The sequence below is a fragment of the Manis javanica genome, chromosome 3, assembly GCF_040802235.1.
Source record: "Manis javanica isolate MJ-LG chromosome 3, MJ_LKY, whole genome shotgun sequence".
NCBI lineage: Eukaryota > Metazoa > Chordata > Mammalia > Pholidota > Manidae > Manis > Manis javanica.
In genome coordinates, this window is record NC_133158.1 from 1735286 (window position 1) to 1754913 (window position 19628).

The 19628-nt window shown below is 46.2% G+C and overlaps 1 protein-coding gene across 4 annotated transcripts in view; it reads left to right on the top strand.

Moving 5' to 3' along the window:
- RBM6 (RNA binding motif protein 6) overlaps positions 1 to 19628 on the top strand; it is a 73272-nt gene that overhangs the window by 37676 nt on the left and 15968 nt on the right. For all 4 annotated transcript variants that reach the window (XR_012128870.1, XM_036994229.2, XM_073230602.1 and 1 more), the window contains one exon: positions 15925 to 15999. Coding sequence is in view for 3 of the 4 variants with exons in the window: in XM_036994229.2 (XP_036850124.1) it covers positions 15925 to 15999 (75 nt within the window). In the remaining variant the exon portion in view is untranslated. The remainder of the gene's footprint in view (positions 1 to 15924; positions 16000 to 19628) is intronic.

The window sequence follows — 19628 nt, forward strand, 5'->3', positions numbered from 1 at the left end:
ATGTTTGGCTTTTTGTAAGACTGGGATTGTGTGAAGTGCTAATTGGTGTCTTGGTCTTTGGGAACTTGAGTACAGACTGTTACTGAGGTGAGAGTGTGCAGTGCTCGGTGCAGTGGCTGGTGTGTGGTATGTGCTGTAGTCATGAGGCTCTGCCTAGGTGTGTCCCCCATCTCTGCCCTCAGCTCGCTGACAGGCAGCAGTGGTATTGCAGATGGCTGCCGGCTCCCATGGTGCTGTTGCCCAGAACTTCCGGGCGACTGGTTTGTCTGGACTGAGTGGGGGGGCCGACACCAGCCCTGCATCCCCTGCGGGGTGGGCACACAGGCATCCAGGCCTGGGAGGGCAGGGACATGGCCATTGCAGCCCTCCAGCAGAAGTGCCTTGCCTAGAGAGCTGGCGCTGCTGTTGGCTCTTCCATCCCAGAATTCCCTTGGGGGCAGGTGGCCTGCCTGTCACTGGGCACCTTCTCCATCCCAGTTGGCCTTGGGGCTATCATGCATCTTTGTGTGTCATTCCGCACAGGGCCAATGTTCAGGTGCTGTCATTCCAACCTCTAGCCCATGGGTGTATGTATGCATGTACGTGTGACACAGTAATGTGCTATGCACACTGTATACGTATTTCTTAAGAGTATTGATGGCATGACTAATAATCATGGATAATCTTATCTACATTACTAATTATTTTTAATCTAACATGCTGAGCTTAGGAATGCTAATGTTGTGTTCTAATAATGTGTATTTTACCAAAGTCTGTGGCCAGGTGAAGTTTGTGTTTAATCTGCATATATGCTATTTCCAGAGGAAAATATATAGAAGGAAAAAGTCTATCATGGGAAATATATTATTGGTTACCAGGCACTTAGGGAGAAGGGGAGAGTGAGAGGGGATAGGGAATAGTTGCTAATGGGGAATAGGGTTTTCTGGGGGGGGTGATGAAAATGTTCTAGGATTAGTAGTGGCAGTGGATCAGCCTTGTGGATACACTAAAACCTGCTGAATCATATAAAGTACTGTAAAAGAGTAAATTTTATGGTGTGTGAACTGTATCTCAAAACACAATGTCTGTCTTTAAACTTGGATCTTAGCTCAATGGGAATGCATCCAACTTTCAAATAAAATCGAGATTCATTTACCCACAAAGAAAAAGTGGTCTTTCAATTTGTTTGGAAGTTAGAGATTTAAACTTTTGATCTTAAAATGTATAAAGAATTTCTTTGCTGATTGTATCTACTTACCACAGAAGAACATTTAACCTGAAAATCTGAAAGGTGATGGATGGACTTGGTAACAGCCGCACTGGAAGTGGCCGAACGGCCTTGGGCAGTTGTTGCTCAGTACAGTTGCGCTCTCCACTTTAGTATCCACGCAGAGATAAAGGGAGGGAGAGTTTGGAAGTCAATATAAAATGAAAATGGTGTTTAGAAAATCCTTGGGCTGCTTTTTAGAGGCCATAATCCTGTAACTGGATGGTGTGTAGGACTAATGTGGACCTTCCCTGGGTTCCTGGGATTGTTGACCATAGCGCAGGGCAGGGTGGCGGGTGGGGGGAATCACATCACTGCTGGGGCAGGGACCCTCCTGTGTGTCTGTCTCAGGGGTTTCTCTCCAGCAGCACTGGCATTGTGGCAGTGGTTTTTGACCTCTAGTATGAGGGAAATACAGGGGTTCTTTTCTTATTTTTATTTTTTAAGAAAAAGAAATTATTGTGATAATTTGTGTGTCATAAAATTCACCCATTTTAAAAGTGTACAATTCAATGATTTTTAGTTAATTTACCAAGTTGTGCAACTATCATCATAACCTAGTTTTAGAACTTTTCATTCCTGTAAGATCCCTGTTCAAGGATACATTTAATTAAAAAAAGATTTCAGACTTTGAGTCTGAACACATTGAGTCCAAACTTTTTTTTTAAGTTAAAGTATCATTGATACACAATCTTCTGATGGTTTCACATAAATAACACTGTGGCTCAAACATTCACCCATATTATCAAGTCCTCACCCCCTCTGTTGTGGTCAGTGTCTATCGTCATAGTAAGATGCTGTTAGAGTAATCACTTGGAGTGCAGACATTTTTGAATTGCCATGATCCCTCCTCTTGGAAGGAAACATCAGTAAACTTGCCTTGCCCCAACACCCTGTGGGTTCAAATAAACGTGCAATGACATGTATCCAGCATTACAGTGTCATACAGAGAGTGTTACTGCCCTCAAACCCCTGTGCTTCACCTGTTCGTCCTTTCCTGCCCCCAAACTCCTGGCAGCCACTGATCTTTTTACTATCTCCACAGTTTTTTCCAGAATGTCGTAGAGTTGGCATCATATAGTATATAGCCTTTTCAGATTGGCTTCTTTTACCTAGTTATAATATTCATCTAAGTTTCTTCCATGTCTTTTCATGCTTGATAGCTCTTTAAAAAAAAAGTAAGAAGAAGAATATTCCAAAATTGTCTGAATGTACCTCAGTCTCTTTATCCATCACCTACTGAAGAACATTTTGGTCACATCCAAGTTAGCAGTTATGAATAAAGCTGCCATAAAATAACATCCATGTGCAGATTTTGTATAGACATGTTTTCAATTTCACTGGTTAAGTACCAAGGTGCCTGATGGCTGATCACATGGTAAGAGTATGTTTAGTTTTGTAAGAAACCACCGTCTTCCAAAGCTGCTACGTGCTTGTGCATTCCCACCAGCAGTGAGTGAGCGTTCCCGCTGCTCCACGTCCTCACCAGCATTTGGTGTTGTCAGCGTTTGGAATTTTGGCCATCCTAAAGCTGTATAGTGGGATCTCACTGTTATTTTAATTTGCACTTACCTGATGTCATATGATTTGGGGTATCTTTTCATGTGCTTATTTGCCAGCTATAAGGGGTGTTTGTGTTAGTGTTCTTTATCAAGTTGAGGCTCCCATCTTTTCCTCTATGAAAGTTATCGTGAATGGGTGTTGGATTTTGTCAAATGCTTTTTCTGCATCTATCGATGTGATCATATGATTTTTTCTTCATCAGCCTGTTGATGTAATGGGTTACATTAATTGATTTTTGAAAGTTGAACCAGCCTTGCCTAGCTGAAATAAGTCCCACCTGGTGGTGGTACATAGTTTTTATTTGTTGTCAGATTTGGTTTGCTGATGTTTTATTGAGGGTTTTTGCATTTACATTCATGGGAGATATTGGCCTACAGTTCTTTCCATGTAGTGTCTTTTGTCTGGTTCTGGTATTAGGGTAAGCTGGCCTGACAGAATGAGTTAGAAGTGTTCCCTCTGCCTCTGTCTTTTGGCGATAGTAAAGAATTAGTGTAATTTATTCCTTAAATGTTTGGTAGGCTTCATCAGTGTACCCATCTGGGTCTGGTGCTTTCAGTTTTGGAAGATTTTTAGTTATTGATCCAATTTCTTAAATAGATATAGTCCTATCCAGGTTGTCTTTTTCTTGAGTGAGTTTGAGCAGATTGTATTTTTCTAAGAATTGGTCTTTTTCATCTAGATTATCAAATTTGTGAGCATAGAATTGTTCATAATATTATTATCCTTTTAATTCCATGAAATAAGTATTGATAGGCCCTATTTCATTTTTTATGTTAGTGACATATTTTCTCCCTTTTTTTTTGGTTAGCTTGGTTCGATATTTATCCATTTTATTGATCTTTTCAGAGAACCAGCTTTTGGTTTCATTTGTTTTTGTTTTTTCTCTACTGATTTCCTGGTTTCAATTTCATTGATTTCTGCTCTAAATTTTTATCATATATTTTCTTACTTTGGATTTAATTTGCTCTACTTTCTCTAGTTTCTTAAGGTGAAGTTTAGATCTTCCATTTTTTCTATTACGTGTATTCAGTGCTATAAATTTTCCTCTAACCACTGCTTTCACTGCATCCCACAAATTTTGATGGTTGTGTTTCCAGTTTCATTTAGTTTCAAATTTAAAAAAAAATTCTCTTGAGATATTTATTCTTTGACCCTTGTATTCTTTAATCTCCAAATATTTGGGGTTTTGTAGTTATATTTCTGTTTGATTTCTAGTTTAATTCTCTTGTGGTCAGAAAACAGACATGATATGATTTTCTATGCTTTTTCACTTGTTAAGGTGTGTTTTATGGCTCAGCATATTGACTATGTTAGAAAATGTTCCATGTGAGCTTGAGAATAATGTGTATTCTTCTGTTGGATAAAATAGTCCGTACATGTTGATCAGATTACTGCTGTTACTTGGATGAGTGCCCTCCTAGATGCCCTCCTAGACCTTTCTATGCACGTATCATCTGTGATCTCTGTACCTAGAGTAGGAAAATCTTGTACACATGGTTTAATAAGCTTTTCACTTTAAGTGTTGTGGATATACTTCCTTGTCATTAAATACATTTTTATCACATCACTTTTAATGCTCTGTGGTGCTTAAGAATACAGATTACCCTGATTTAACTTGTTCTTCATTTGACATTTTAAGGTTATTTCTTTATTAAGCAGTGCTGTGACGAATGGCCTTGTAGCCAAAGAGTCACACATCCTTAGTATCTTCTTTGAATTAATTCTTCCAGGTAGATATGCCAGATTAAGAGGTAAGCATATTTTATGACTTCATAAATGTAGTCCAGTTGTCTTCCAGGAATTTCCTGATTTTTTTTCTCTGACCAGCAGCGTTTGAGAGTCCCTGTCTTCGCTGCATCCCAGGCAGTGCCAAGCAGTCGCAAATAACATGTACTGCATGCTGGTGGTTGGTGCCTGTCACCGTGGTCCCCAGGCTCCTGTGTGGTTGGACTACTTCATAGCATTTCTTAAAATTCTGCCAGTGTAGCAAAGAAGGAAATGATACAATTTTTCTGTCTTAGAGTATTAGAAAGGACATTATTACATTTGATTGCTAGTTACTTGTGTTGCTACTGTAAATTACTGGTTCTTGATACATATTCAGCTAAAGAAGAAAATGGGACAGCATCATTTCCCTGTCTAGGTTTACAGTAGATGCATATGGGATGTCTGTTAGACTTTTTAAGTGTTGAAAACAAGTATATTACTTCAGTATGAGGTGGGATTTCCCAAGAATTCATCTGTCAGAAAAGAGGGAATCTTTCTGTGAAGGTCTTATAAAGCGTTTGCTCTCCTGGGGTATTTCCTCAATGACTTCTTTTGAGCCACAAAGTATTATTTGGGGAAGATACATTAGTCACTGACTTCAGTCCATGCTAGCTTTGGTTACTGGGCAGAGGTCATCCACTGATAGAATCTGGTTTGTTTGGATTTTTTAATGGAGGCAAGGAAATTCAACACAATTTCAGTCATTACCCTGGAATTATATTTTCATGAGTGAAATGTTAGATAACATTTTAAATAAAGCAGTATTCAGATGTACTTACAGGACCAATGAAAGATTAACTATTATAATTTTATGCCCACTGGTGCTTGTGGCTTGAGGTAAACTTCCCACAATCACATTATTCACAGATTCAAAATCTGTGTCGTAAGCAACAGTGACAGCGATTCAAATGATGTGGTCCAGAAAATTGCTGGGCAACCAGAAGTAGCTGTGTGGGTGATGCAGCTGCAGCAGGAAAAGAGCTGGAGTGGAACAGGGTGCGGGGGGGGGGCTGTCTCAGCTGTTACTGCTTTTCCTTTTCTTGTGTTTTGAAATGTTGCACACATATGGTGGAGAGCACAGGTCATAGGCACACTGTGCGATGAATTATCGCAAATCAGATACACCTGTTGTCTAGTCAGTATGGGCTGCTGTAACAAATGCCATAGACTGGGTGGTTTAAACAGGGGAAATTGGTTTCTCAGAGATCTGGGGGCTGGGAAGTCCAGGGTCCATGTACTGGCCGGGTAATTCCCTGGGAGGCTCTCCCCCTGGTTTGCAGATGGCAGCCTCTCATTGAGTCCTCAACAAGGTGGAGAGAAAGACCATCTTTCCCTTGTCTCGTAGGGGACTGGTTCACGAAGGCAGCACCCTCATGACTTCATTATCTCCCAAAGTTCCCACCTCCAAATACCACCACATGAGCTTCAGCACATGCACTTGGGGGCTGGGGTGGTGGTGGGGACACAAACATCATGTCCATAGCATCTGTGTAACCACCGCCCAGGTTAATAAACAGAATGTGCTCCATACACAGCAGCCCCTCCTGCCACCCTCCCCGAAGACATCCTAAATTCTAGTTTAGACGGTCATGTCACTGTCCTGAGTTCTAATACCAGAGCCCTTTGGCTTGGTTTTGAGCCTTATGTACATGCAGTCACACAGGACATGTCCTACCTGACTGTATGCTTAGTATTGTTTTTGAAATTCATCTTCTGTGTAAACTGGGTTGTGTCCATTCTTGTTGTTCCAGTACAGTCTCCTGGGGTAAGAATATGTCACAATTAATTTCTTAATTAATTCCGCTATGTAACCTGTATGTTAAAGGACATACAGGTTTGGTTTGTTTTTTTCCCTTTGGGGCTATTTCAGAGTTGTTGGTGAATAGGGGTGCTCATTTCTGTTAATATACACCCATGAGTGGACTTGTTGGCGTTTGTATTTTCAGCCTGTTACCTAGTAGTTTAAACTTACCTTGTTTGCTGCCTGGACACTCAGTCATTGACCCTCTGCTCTGTTCCTATGTCTGCCAGTGTAGGTGTATTGGGGGCACAGTCATAATGAAGAGCATGCTGTCTTATAGTTTAGGTGTATAAGCCTACCTAAATTAATAAATCACATAGGAGACACATTTGACTATTTCATTCACATCCCTAAAAGTTTACTCATTCAAGGTTGGTCACACTGCATTTTGGCCGTGTTTTTGTTGAGAAAATGGATGTTCCTTCTAGTTAGAGGCCTCTAATGTTCAGCTGCATCTGGACACTGGGAGCTGGAGCTGCGGGTGAGACCCAGGGTGATGGGCAGGGGCATGTGGCGGTGGTGTGCAGCTGGAGGAGAGGCTGGAGGCGGGGTGCTCCCTGCCAGCCCCAGGCGAGGGCATGCCAGGGGGCAGCGTGTTGCAGAGGGTGGGATGGAATAGCTGACTGCCTTTGTTCTGGCAAGTCTTGCCACCCTGGGAGCTTTTTTTGTTTTACCTGAGTTATAATCCACGTGCCATAAAATTCACCCTTTAAAAAGTGTGCAATTTCGTGGTCTTTAGTATATTCAGACTTGGGCAAGCATCACCACTATGTGATCTAGATAGAAACCCAGAAGAGGGAGGGATGAAGGTGATTCAGAGAACTGAGTGTGAGGTCGCAGCAGGGCATTCAGGTCAGCCATAGAGGTCCAGGGCTGGGGCGTGCTGGGAAAAATGTGGGTTTTTTTCATTGTCACTTTTTATACCTTTTGTTCCACCAATTACCTAGTTTATTCTACAGCTTTCTCGTTACTTCACAGTCTTTGTCTTTAAGGAAAATACCTACATCTGCCTATTACCAGCAGTTTCCAAAAGCATGTGTCTCTGTGAGCATTAGATTTGGCTGTGAGTGACAGGCTTACATGTGTCCACCCTTTTCCCTCTGATTTATGTGAAGTCTGAGCCTGCCTGGTGACCCCCCCAGGCGTGCAACCCCGTCATCATCATCATGCGGCTTCCGCCTTGTCGTCCGAGGTGGCTGCTTGAATGCCAGCCATCACTTTTGAGTCGTTGCCTGGTGGGAAGGAAGAAGGGATGGATGGGGACCTGCCCAGAATACTTCCTAGACTTGCGAGCATTGCTTCTGCTTTTTTCTGCTGATTAGGATTTAGTCATGGTCACACCTCAGTGCAAGGAGGGCTGGGAAGCTTTATTGTGGGTAGCCATGTGCCCAGTTAAAAATCAGGGGTTTGCTTCCACAGAAAAGGAACCAAATAGGCATTGGGAAGCCCCTCAAGTCTCTCCATTTTCCAGATTAAGAACCAGATTCCAAATTTTTCCAGGTTATAGACCTTGTTTCTCCAAACCTTAATTATCCTTACAATAAAAAATAAACGATAATAAAATAAAGTAAGAAATGCACACGTCTGCCCTTGCACCCTTGAAAGTGACACCAAGACTAGAGGGGAAAGAGTATACTGTGGGTAGACCAGCATTGGTGGCAGAGTGTGAAGTGTGAGTGTAAGATCAGTAGGTGCCGGCACTAGAGATGTTACTGTGTGCTAAGGACCGTGTTTTACCTGGGCCGCTTGGGGTATGGTTTTCTGCATGAGTCCTAAACCTTAGTGCACACACACACACAGGATTCATGGAGGACGCGAGTACCAAGCCCCCATCTAAAAGCCCCAGCACTTCTTCTAGGCCTGTCTTGGCATCTCTCTTGATGTGGGTATTTCTGGGCGCCCTCTGCTCTGAGGGGTCGTGGTCATGCCCTCCTGGCCCCATGTTCCCTGCTCTGCTTGCAGTCACTGCACCTACCCAGCTGGCACGCTGCCCCACCGCTCAGCACAAACTTCCTACTCTCTTGTCGCTCTCCTTCTGGCACAATGAAAAAACGCTCTCCTACTTCTCCTGATGAAACTCAGATGCAGATAGGCAAGTCTTACTTGCTTACAAGTGTGCCTGCTCGTTGCCCTCGTGCTTGAAAATGTAGCTGGCACAGGAGCATGCTGGGTTCTGTGCCCTGCTGAGCCCCCCATGCCTAGTCAGCTGTAAGAAAGTGTTTGTTGTTGAATAAAGAATACATACCCTGTTCTGGCTAATGATTTTGGGGAATGAGGAGGTGCAGGGAAGAGGAATGGCATTTTTTTTAATCTATAAAAGTTCACAAGTCTTCCTACAAGCAAAAACAATCTGAGTACACTGAATTGGAATCTTTTGGAGAGGAGCCAGCTCTGTGTTGGAGTGTTGTAAAGTAAAAGCTGAGCCTCTGATCAGTTTGCACTGCCTGGACACAGCAGCTTTCAACAGAGCAGAACACAGAGTCTAGCTGCCCTAGAAGATCTAGGCATGCAGGCTGCCCTGACAGAAACCTAAGATGCTTCCTAACACCGCTTAGGGCTATTCCCCTTTTAGTGTATTTTTTCTCAGTCTTTCTTGTAAAGAGGGGAAGTTTTCAATTATACGACCGCTTGGTTATTTTGATAGCCTTCAAACAAATACAGGGGATGCCTCTTACCACATGGGATGGTGTATCTTAGGTCTGAGTGTATCCAAAGGCATCGAAGGTTTAAATCTGTGTCAGATCCCAAGGCACACAGGGTTCCTGATGGCTGGCTGTGGGTGGTGCTCTTATTGTTTGTAGCACCTGGCAGCAACTCCAGCTTGAGCATGGTTCGAGACCCCTGGGCCTTGTCTTCTCCCAAACTCCTGGGTTAGCAGAGATCTCTGCTGTGTTCAGAGGCACCCCTCACTCTGAATACATCATCTGCTACAGTGGCAGCTCTAACATACTTGGCAAATGTTGCTTCTCAGGACGGACTAATTTAACTTGAGCATGTCTAAAATGCGAAAAGCCACCCCTTGTTTTTGTTAGTTTTGTAATTCTATTATTTGTGTGAGGATGAGTGGACCTCAAAGCATCAGGGATGTAGCCTTCTGCCCCAGTGGGCCTTTTCTGACTCGAAGCTTCTGTTCTTCATCTTGTAGCTTCCATCAAAATGGCTTGGGGGCTGTAGGTTTTTGCTGAAGAACAAAAGAATGGTGGGTGGTTACCGCCCTGACATGGGGGTTGAACAGTGTGTGTTCAGAAGCCTGGCAGCTCTGTGTTTTACTCATCTTTCCAGGGCACAGTTTCTGCAGCAAGTGTGTTAGCAGGTTCTCTGAAATGTCTGGGCAAGGACAGGGAAGACAGAGACGCTGAGCAGGCAGCCTGCATACGAGCTGAGGCTGCCACACTGGTGGTGCGAGATGAAGAGCCACACGAAGGGATCTCTTTTCAGTGTGAGAGCGGAGAAATAGCTGCCAGTCCTCTGGGGAACATGGCCTTTGTGGTGGGCTCAGCAGCGTGGCCTTGGCAGTGTGTAGGACTGTGGGCCTCGCCTGCTGTCCTGGCTGTTCCTGCTCCCTCCCACCATCAGCTCTGTAAATAAAGAAGTGAGATGAAAGGGTTTGGTTACCATATTCAGTAAACAAAGCAGAATAAGAGCAGAGACCTCGACAGTGAAGCATGCTTATACATGGCATGTGGAATCCACTTTCTCCGGAAGAAAAGTGCAAGGGCAGCTATAATACTAGTCATCTCAGAATATGAAAGAGCAGCTCAGAGGTGCCACTCAACTGTGGGGGAAATGGCCCTGATTCAGTAGTCAGGAACCTCTCTTCTCCCAGGACCAGAGGCCCTTGCCCTGCACTCACAACTGCTTTAGGGTTAACCGAGAAAATCGTTGGGGAAGATCGAACTGTATTCTGTTTCTATATCTACTTTAAACTTTATGAATAGGCTTCATTGTGATGTGACTGGAAACAACTGAGAAAGGAGAAAAATGTAAAATGGAAGTTATGGAAACCCGGACTCTGAGGGGGAATCTAAGGATTATCAGCAAGAGATGTTGCATGATCTACTTCCACTAAAAATTAGGTCAGATCTTTGGAAATAAATTACCGATTAACCAGGGAAATCTCAAGTAGGCAGCCTTATAAACATTGGATGAAACATTACTCTAAAACATAAAAAATTATAACAAACTGAAAGTTTTAAAATATTTGCATTTTAGTGGTCACAGTTCAGTTATCCTAAGTGCTGGGAGCTTGAGCGTGTAAGTCCTTCTCAGCAGAGGGGGTTTGCACCGCAGGAGCGTGCTGGGGCCGCCTCGGTCTGTGGTGGAGCCTCCTCTCACCCCGCAGAGGAGACTTCTGGCTGTTCTCATTGTTTACTTACTTGCTTACTCATTTGTTTGTTTGTCTTTTACCTCTTTGTTTTCAGTTCCAATGATTGGAGTGGGAGAGTCGTGTAGATCCCCTTGTAGACAAGTCTGTTCTTCCTAAGTCTTATAGGACCTAAGTTAACAAAATTATCTCCAAGACTGGAATCACTGCTTTTCTCTCATGACAAGAGGGATTTTCTAGAGGAGCTGCCGTCTGACTTTAAAATACACAAACGACTGTCAAGGAGTGGTGGTGGGGAGGGTGGGATACATTCTCAGCACCAGACGCCTTTAAAATAAGTTGCTGCACGTCAGGGCCTGGTCTGGCGTGTTGGGGCCGAGTTCATCTGGAGACGCTGTCTTTGGCCAACTGAGCCTGGTGGGTGGGGCTCAGCAGAACACAGGCCAGCTGCCTGCCTCTGAGCACAGAGGTGGTTCTAGCATGACGCCGCTTTGTCCTCTTGGGAAGTGGCAGGTGAAACTGGTCAGCCAGTGACAAATGTTGCTAAGGAGCATTTTAGAAAGTATTTTTGTTGTGCCTTCATCTGGACAAGAAAAGACAGCTCAAGAGAAATATCAGCTGAGAAGCCAGTCTCCTTGCCCCTCGGCCTCAAAATGGGCCCTCAGTGGAGGCAGAGATCCCATTAGGAGGGTGGCTCAGATCTGCTGGACGAAGGGCCCGCCCGTCAGTGGACGGAGCTCCTGGGCGCTCGCCTGCGGATTTCCCTCCTCGCTCCGCTCCTCCGCTCCTCCGTCTCCTATTGGTGTTGGCCTTTGGGAACAAATTATTTGAACTCTTAACATATCCTTGTGCCCGAGAGAATGAGCCTGACTGCAGATTTCTGTAAAAATGACCCTCTTATGCTACGAGGAATGCTGTGCATCTGTTTTGAACCATTACTTGGTTCCTCTGCTTGCTGTTTCTGTGGGTCCCTTTGCTTGTGGTGGTGGTTGAGAGTCCTGGTAGCAGCTGCTTCCTAGCAGGCCTCCTTGCTCCGGCACAGCGCCTGCAGTATTGTCAGAGCTGTCAGCATGAGCGGCCGCTCTGGGGGGCTGGGCCGCTGAAGAAAAACAGGGTCTTCCCCGCAGTCTTTGCACAGACTCCGGTGGGCCTGTGGCCTGTGGATTTATTTAGACTGTACTTTATGCATCTTTTCATCAGAGGCCACCTGTTTGCTGTGGCAAGAATTGCAGGCTGGCTGACTCCCTGAAAGTTTAGAAACAGAAAAGCAATATAGTGAGAAGAAAACCTAACTTTGAGACTTTGAGCTACAGTTTTAGGCTGCTCCATGTGCCTTGGCCACACTTCCCGCTACGGAAATGGGTCTCATACATGCCCTGCTTGTGGACTGAGGGGGATCCCGATTGCAAACATTACCTTGGTAAACTATAACTGCTTTGTGAAAAAAGATTACCATATCTGATAAACAGTACCAGTTCTCTCAGCCCTCAGCAACGTGGTTCTCCCATCATGTGTTTGGAAGAAGCCCGAATTTACAAAGAGGGATTACTAATTTTTCGGTGTGGGCTGTATTCACAAGGCTCACATACTTTCCCTGCCTTTCACTACCACCCTGTCTGTCTGTCTGCGCTTCAGTGGGCTGATCTGTTCCATCACGCAGCAGCCGCGCTGTCAGTACAGAGTACAACTGAGACCGTTTGTTGGAGATCGTGAACAGAGACGCAGAGCTGCTAGCCAGACACATCCCTTCCTCTTGTTTCCTCTGTGTCTCCCCAGTACCTTGAGAAACCCTGGGGCGTGCTTCTGAGCCAGCTGGGTCACGTGGCAGAGCCACAGCCCTCTGATAAGCCCTTTTCAGTCACAAAGTGGACTGACACAGTCTCTGAAAGCAGCAACCGGAAGGAGACGTGGGAATGTGGGTCCTGAGTTCAGCACCTACAGCCCCAGAGTGTGCAGCTCCAGGTATCTGGGCAGGGAAGAAGGAGTGCTCGCTGTTCAGGACACCGTGCCTCTAGCTTCAGGCAGCTTCCCATGAAGACCCCGTGAGATACACTTAGGAACACTGTATGTGACTTTGTCCAGGGAGCGCTTTGGGGCAGGTTTAATCTAATCTAGGCCTAAGCTAACAGTGCTGAGAAGGGAGGCGTCAGTGGCTTTACTGCAGACACATGGTACCTCTTCAGGAGCCACCTGGTCAATCAGACTCAGGGCTTCATGGCTCCTTTGCTTTGGTAGCTTAATGATAAGCCAGTGAGTTCAAGTGGTGAATAAAAATTCCAGTGTGTGCAGATGGTCGGTAATAGACAACATGGACAACCAAAGAGTGATGAAGTCATCCTGCCCAGTCATAGTCCACCTCCCCACGGGGGCCTCCCTAGCAGACCCTGGCAGACCTGCACTCTGAAACCTGAGAAAGGGTCTGGCTGGGTGGGGGTGTGGTGTGTGTTGTGCCTGGGCAGCCTGTGTGTGACAGCAGCCAGGGAATCAAATCATAGATAAACCAGATTGTTCTCAATCAGGTTTTCTCTGTGTCGGTTTCTTCTTGTTAGAACAGTTGGCTGTTCTTCAACAATAATGGTAAGATCATGGCATATTGTTACCAGTGGTCTCTGGCGGCCTTCTGTCAAGCCACGTGCAGGTTGAAAAGAAAGGGCTGTCTTGCTGTAGGGGACTAGGAATAAGAGATTGTTGCCTTTAATGCGAGGCAAAGGAAATCTGAAAATTGATGTGCCCAGTAATACTCCTGGCAGGAGGCCTTCTCTGCCCTCTGCATCCGCAGGCATCCGCAGCCCCTAGAACGGCATAGCTGCAACCTGGGAAATACATAGTGCTCCTTGCCTGATGATTCCCGAATTGTTTGATGCCACCAAGTGGCGAGATCAGGGTTTGCAGTTTGGCCACAGTGCACAGCAGTGCCTTGCTGCAACGGCACTGTGGGCGTGCACATGGCAGCCCACGTCCTATGGATTGGGTGCACACACGTGCACGTGACAGCAGGTCCTCCCTCCAGAGCCACTGTGTGCTGGGCACTCCAGCCAGTCAGCCTTCTGGTCGTTCCACCAGTGCTCATTAAGCTCCTTTTCTGTAGCAAGTGCTGCGCCTGGTACTGAGGCCCACAATCAGTGGATTCAGTCTGGACGCCAAGATTTAGCCCAGTGGTTAGAGCTACTACTAAGTGTTCCTAAAGACGCAGGTTCTGTGAGTGTTTAGGAGCGTATGATACCATCAGGCCACTGCTGTGCCCCTGAAACCAACACTGTGTATCCACTGTGCTTCAGTAAAAGCGTAAGAATGCAAGCTCTTGGATGCAGTGGCCATTCCCTTTGGCAGCCTAGTCTTTCAGTCTTTCAGCCTAATGATGGGCATGATTGGGAAATACTACTGCCTGACAAGCAGGCGAGACGGAGCAAGTGGCCATCTGACCCTGCCGCGCCTCGCCTGCTGGTGCCGGTCCTTTCCTAGCTCTCAGGGCTCAAGGCACATTGATTGAGTCCTCACTCCATTCCACACTCGGGTCTTTACATGTATTCACCTACTTAATTATCAGCCACCTGTCAAGTGTAGTCTGTGGTCCCTACTCTACAGATGAGGAGACTGAAGTGTGGAGAAGGTAAGCACCCTGCCCAAAGGCCGTGAGTTGGAGGCAGGAGTTAAATTTAGGGAAGCCGGCCAAGCCCATATTCTTAAATGATGTCATTTACTGCCTCTGTCAGGAAAGGTGCCATCGACCATCCTCCAGCAATGTGGCATGCATTCCCCTGACCCCTCTGCGGGCAGAGCTGTCCCCTCCCCTGGATGGACTCCTGTGGGCAGGTCGCCTCTCCCTGATGTTGAGTGGGAGCGGGCGACCGCAGCAGGAGGCCCTGGTGTGTGCTGGCTTTGCCCCTCCCCAGCTGGGTGACCTTGCTCGCCAAGCACTTTCCACATCTGTAAAGAAGTCATGTTACTTCATGAGATCACTTGGAGCATCAAATAAGACAACATACTTACCAGTTTCTGGCTCTGAGTAAGTGTCTCATAAATGTCAGCAAATTTTTATCATTGTTCTCTAGCCTTTAGAATAAGCTGGGAAACAATTCTCAGAGATTCTAAGACCTACGTAGGCGGGCAGTTTTCCTTTGGTTTTGACAAGACAATTTTACTCTATGTATTTCTCTTGATTCTTGGTATGAAAAGCAGAGAGGTGAAGCATTATTTGACAGATGCATGCATTCAAGCAAGAAACTGAGTTCCAACTGCAAAGCGCTGCCTTGTACTACAGCACCCTGGCTGAGACCCCTGGGAGCAGAGAGCGCATGCAGTGTGCTGCCGGCCCCAGAGTCACAGCTGGGGTATTTCACGTGCAAGTGCAGGGGCGGAAGGGCATTCTTTGTCGGCAGGCAGGGAGTTTATCTTCTGTTCTAACACATGGCTGCTGGCTAGTATTAATGCAAGAAAACTTATGTTTTCTTCATGTGAAATAGAATTTGTGACTTGTCCAAAATGCAGAGGTGAAGAAGCTCTGTGGCTGCAGGTTCGCTGGGCCCCTTCCCCACCTGATCCCATGCCAGACTTTCCCAGAGGGCTTATTGGCCAGTGGTTGCTGCCTAGAGCCTCTGCCACTCCCTCCAGGACTCCAAGATGGTTGTCCTGTCACTGTGCCAGCAGCCATTCAGTTTCCTGCCCAAAGGTTGTAACCTGCCTGACCCCTTCACCTTCCTCCTTCCTGTCATCAGTGTTGGGCCTCTTTCTCCTGGTGCTTTTGCCACACAGCCAGCATTCCAAAGAAGGTTTTCAGGAACCAGTTGTAAGCCCTGTCGCCTCTCCAAGGAGATCTGAATCAGCCGTGGACAAGAAGATAGTTGACAGGGTGTCTCTGCTGCAGAAGGAAGAGTTGGCCCCCTGTGTGTGTGCCAGCTCCCCAGCCAGGTGGGGGACGTGCTGGGACTCCGCGAGTGCCTGACTTGAGGCCTGGAGGCGTAGGCTGGGCCTCACTGAGGACAGTGCCCCAGCTCCCAGGAGCCAAGGCCGAAGGCTGGTTCCCCTGTGCCCGTGCCCTGACCCAAAGCTTAAGCTTGCTCTGCCGCACTGCCCCCGTCTGTGGCTCAGACAGTCATTTCCTTTTGCCAGGGAGTAAGCTCCTCTGTCAGATGTTTCAGCAACGGGACTGGAAGAGCTGTGTGCCTTCCTGTCCCTCCAGTTCTCTGGGGTTGATGGTGATGGCATCTGTCCTTGTCTACACAGGGAACTCTGATGATCCACGACAAGGAGGTTACCCTCGAGTATGTACCAAGTCCGGATTTTTGGTACTGCAAACGGGTAAGTAAGCGCCATGAATCCCTTTCCTTAGCAGTGGAGGACCCAGCACCGCAGCTGCTCCGTGTCTCTGGGGTGCAGCCTGGAAGCTGCACTTCAAGGCCAAGCTCTTCTTGGTGTCCAGTCAGATGAGCTGGAGGCCAGGCACGGTCATCCATAATCCCTGCGCCCAGTTCCTTCCTGCAGCCTCGAGGGCTCTGGGCCTGCAGTCGGAGACGCTTCCCAAGGACATGTCATGCCTTCTGCTAGGGATAAATGGAAGGAGTGACGGTCCCACGGCCACTCCCTTGGTCCCCTTCCTGGGGGTGCTTGGAAAGGTGGGTTTAGAGAGGCCAGCTCTGTGGGAGATACACATTTTTTGGATGTTTGGGAATTTCCAAGGATCTAGAACTTCAGGTATTGTGGCATTTGACCTCGTTAAACTCCATGTTCTTCTAGAATGGTATATTTAAAGAATTTAAGCTCTCTTACTAGAAGTCCAGTTGATTGCCAATGAGCATGAAAATGTAGCTTCTCACTTTCATTGCTATTGCTTATGTTTGGAAACAGTTATGAAATATATATGAAGTTGCTGAACCATGATTCATTAAAAGTATTATAGAACTTGATAAAATTCAGTAAAAGCATTAACTTGACATGAATCTCAGTGAAATACAATTTTGATAGCTGTGGTTGTCTTTAACCAAAGCCCTCGTATATCATGGATATACTACCTGAGGATAGCAGTTTAGGAAAACATTTTTTTAAATTGTGATAAAATACACATGACAATAAACTTACCATTTTAACCATTTTAAAGCATATAATTCAGTTGTATTAAGTACATGCAGAGTGCTGTATAGTCATCAGCACTACCCAGTTCTAGAGCTTTTTCATCACCCCAAAAGGAAACAGTGTAAGTGGAGTCATATGGTACGTGACCTCTCCCATCCGCCTTCTCTCCCTCAGTGTGTTTTCAGGGGTCACCATGGCACGGCGTGTGCGGGCTCCTTGTGGCTGAGCAGTGGTGCACGGGGCACCGCAGTTTGTTTGCCCCACCTGGGATGGCGTGCAGGTGGTTCCCACTTCCTGGCTGTTGTGAGCAAGACTGCCGTGCACACTCGTGTACAAGTCTTCAACACGTGCTATTGGTTTTTCCGGGTATATACCCAGGGGTGGAGTAGTTGGTTCGGATTGAACTTCTGTGTTTTAACTCTCTGAGGAACCACTAGCCTCTTCTCCACAGACGACAGCCACACCGTCTCACATTCCTGCTGGCAGTGTGTTGTGTAAGGGTTCACATTTCTCCACACGCTTGCTGACATGTGTTATTTTCCTTTTTTTGGATAGTAGCCATCCTCCTGGGTGTGCAGTGGCATCTCATGGCTTTGATTTGCATTTCCCTGGTAATGAATGGTGTTGAACATCTTTCCTTGTACTTGTTGCCACTTGTATATTTTCTTTGGTGAAATGTTTATGTCCATTTTAATTGGGTGTGTTTCTGTTGTATGTTGTAAGAGTTCTTCATATATTCCAGATATTAATCCCTTATCAGATTTGTGATTTGCAAATACTTCCTTTCATTCTGTTTGTTGTCTTTCACTTCTGGATGGTGTCCTCTGATGCACGAAAGTTAATTCTGATAAAGTCCATCTCGTGTTTTATTCTTCTGTTGACATCCTGTGGTGTCATGAAACCATTGCCAAATCCAAGATTTACCCCCATGTTTTCTCCTAAGAGTTGTATACTTTTGGCTTTTATAGTAGATCTTTGATTAATTTTGAGTGAATTTTAGTTCTCAGTGAGGTAAGGGTCCAACTTCATCCTTTGGCATGTGGCTGTCCAGTTGTCCCAGCACCATTTATTGAATTAACTATTCTTTGTGGAATGGGCTTGGCACCCTCACTGGAAATCAGTTGACCACGGGTTCATAGACTTACTTCTGTAGACTTTTGATTTTATATTTTATCCTTATGCCAGTTCCACACTATTTTGATGAGTGTAACTCTGTGGTAAATTTTGAAATTGGGAAGTGTGAGTTCTTCAATTTTGATTTTCCTTTTCAAAATTGTTTTGGCTGTTGAGCATCTCTTGTGATTCCCTGTTAATTTGAGGACCAGACCTGCTTTTCCATTTTTGCAAAGAAGGCCATTACAATTTTGATGACATTTAACGTTTTAATAGGGATGGATGAAACAGGTGAAGGGGCTGGAAACAGTGAGAGTGTTTGGTATCTTGATCTGGGTGATGGTCACATGCATGTGAACACATGTGTTGGAATTCACTGAGCTCCACGCTAAGATTTGTGCATTCCATTGCATGTACCTCAATTAAAAACAAAATCAAGAAATAGTGATTACCTGTGTCTTGGGCCATCTTCTGCTTTCTAGATCAGCTCTAATGCGCATGCATTGTTTCCTGTATAATCAGAGCTCGAAGGAGCTTCCATTAAAAAGAAAATTTTGAACTTCTTCCTGGTAACTGGCAGGAAACAAATGTTCTGGTATCAGAATCATCCAGCTGTTGTGGAGGCTGCTGCTTGAAAGAATGGAATGGCTTCATCACATTGTGCCCTGAAGTGGCAGGCCACTTGTTAGCTGTCTTAGGGCTACTTCTGTAACTTCTGTGCTATTTTCTCAGAGTAGAGATGCCAACCCTGAGGATGTGACCTTTGGCTTAATGTGGAATGTACTGACTTTTTAAAAAATATTCAGAGCAGTGATACTCATAATGGCTAAAAAAGTGGAAACCACACAAATGCCGATCACCTGATGAGCAGAGGAAATGTGGGGTAGCCATGCCAGGGGATGCTGTTCAAGTAATAAAAAGGAATGAAGTGCTAACACGTGCCTCCACATGGATGGACCCCATGCCAGACCCAAAAGGCCACACGTTGCCCAGGTCTGTGCGGTTGTGGGGAGAGTGGGGAACGGCTCCCCTGGGCTGCTTTCTTGGATGATGAAACGCTTAAAGTGGACTGTGGGGTGGTGGCACTCCACGTGTACTGGAAGGCACTGAGGTGGACCCTTAAACAGCTGAGTTGTATAGTATTTGACTTACATCTGACTCTGCTACATGCAGCTCTGCTGCAGCGACACACACGCAGTCCCCAGGTCTCCCAGTGGCTGGGAACAACAGTCCTCACTCACAGGACGCGTTAGGCTCTGGGTCGTTGCCACACCTCTGGGACCCAGTGCAAGGAGCAGGCCCCAAGTGGAAGGACCAGAGGCCCGGGCAGCAAGCAGAGCTCCTGAGGCTTCTGCCCGGCCCGCACAGGTCACATTCCCTGTCGCTCCACTGGCTGAAGCAAGACACATGCTGAGGCCGGCAGAGTCCAGGGAAGTGCCACAGGCTGCAGGGAGGCACCTGGCCACTCAGTGGCTGAGGCTGTGTGCACGGAGGCTGGCAGCTCTACCGACCTTCCTCAGTTACTTAGCCTCTGCAGGCCGCAGTTCTGTCATCCGCAGAGGGGAGGTAATAGCTGCTGACCAGCAGGTGCCAGCGGGTGAGGGGCCGTGCAGCCCCACTGCTCTCACCTGCTTCCATCTGGTGCTCCCTTGCTCGCCTGCAGAGCCTCCCAGTCAGTGCCCTCCAGGCGGTCCCTGCCCTTCGTGTCCCGCCAGTCCCCTCCTTGCCCTCAGAGCCTGGAAGCT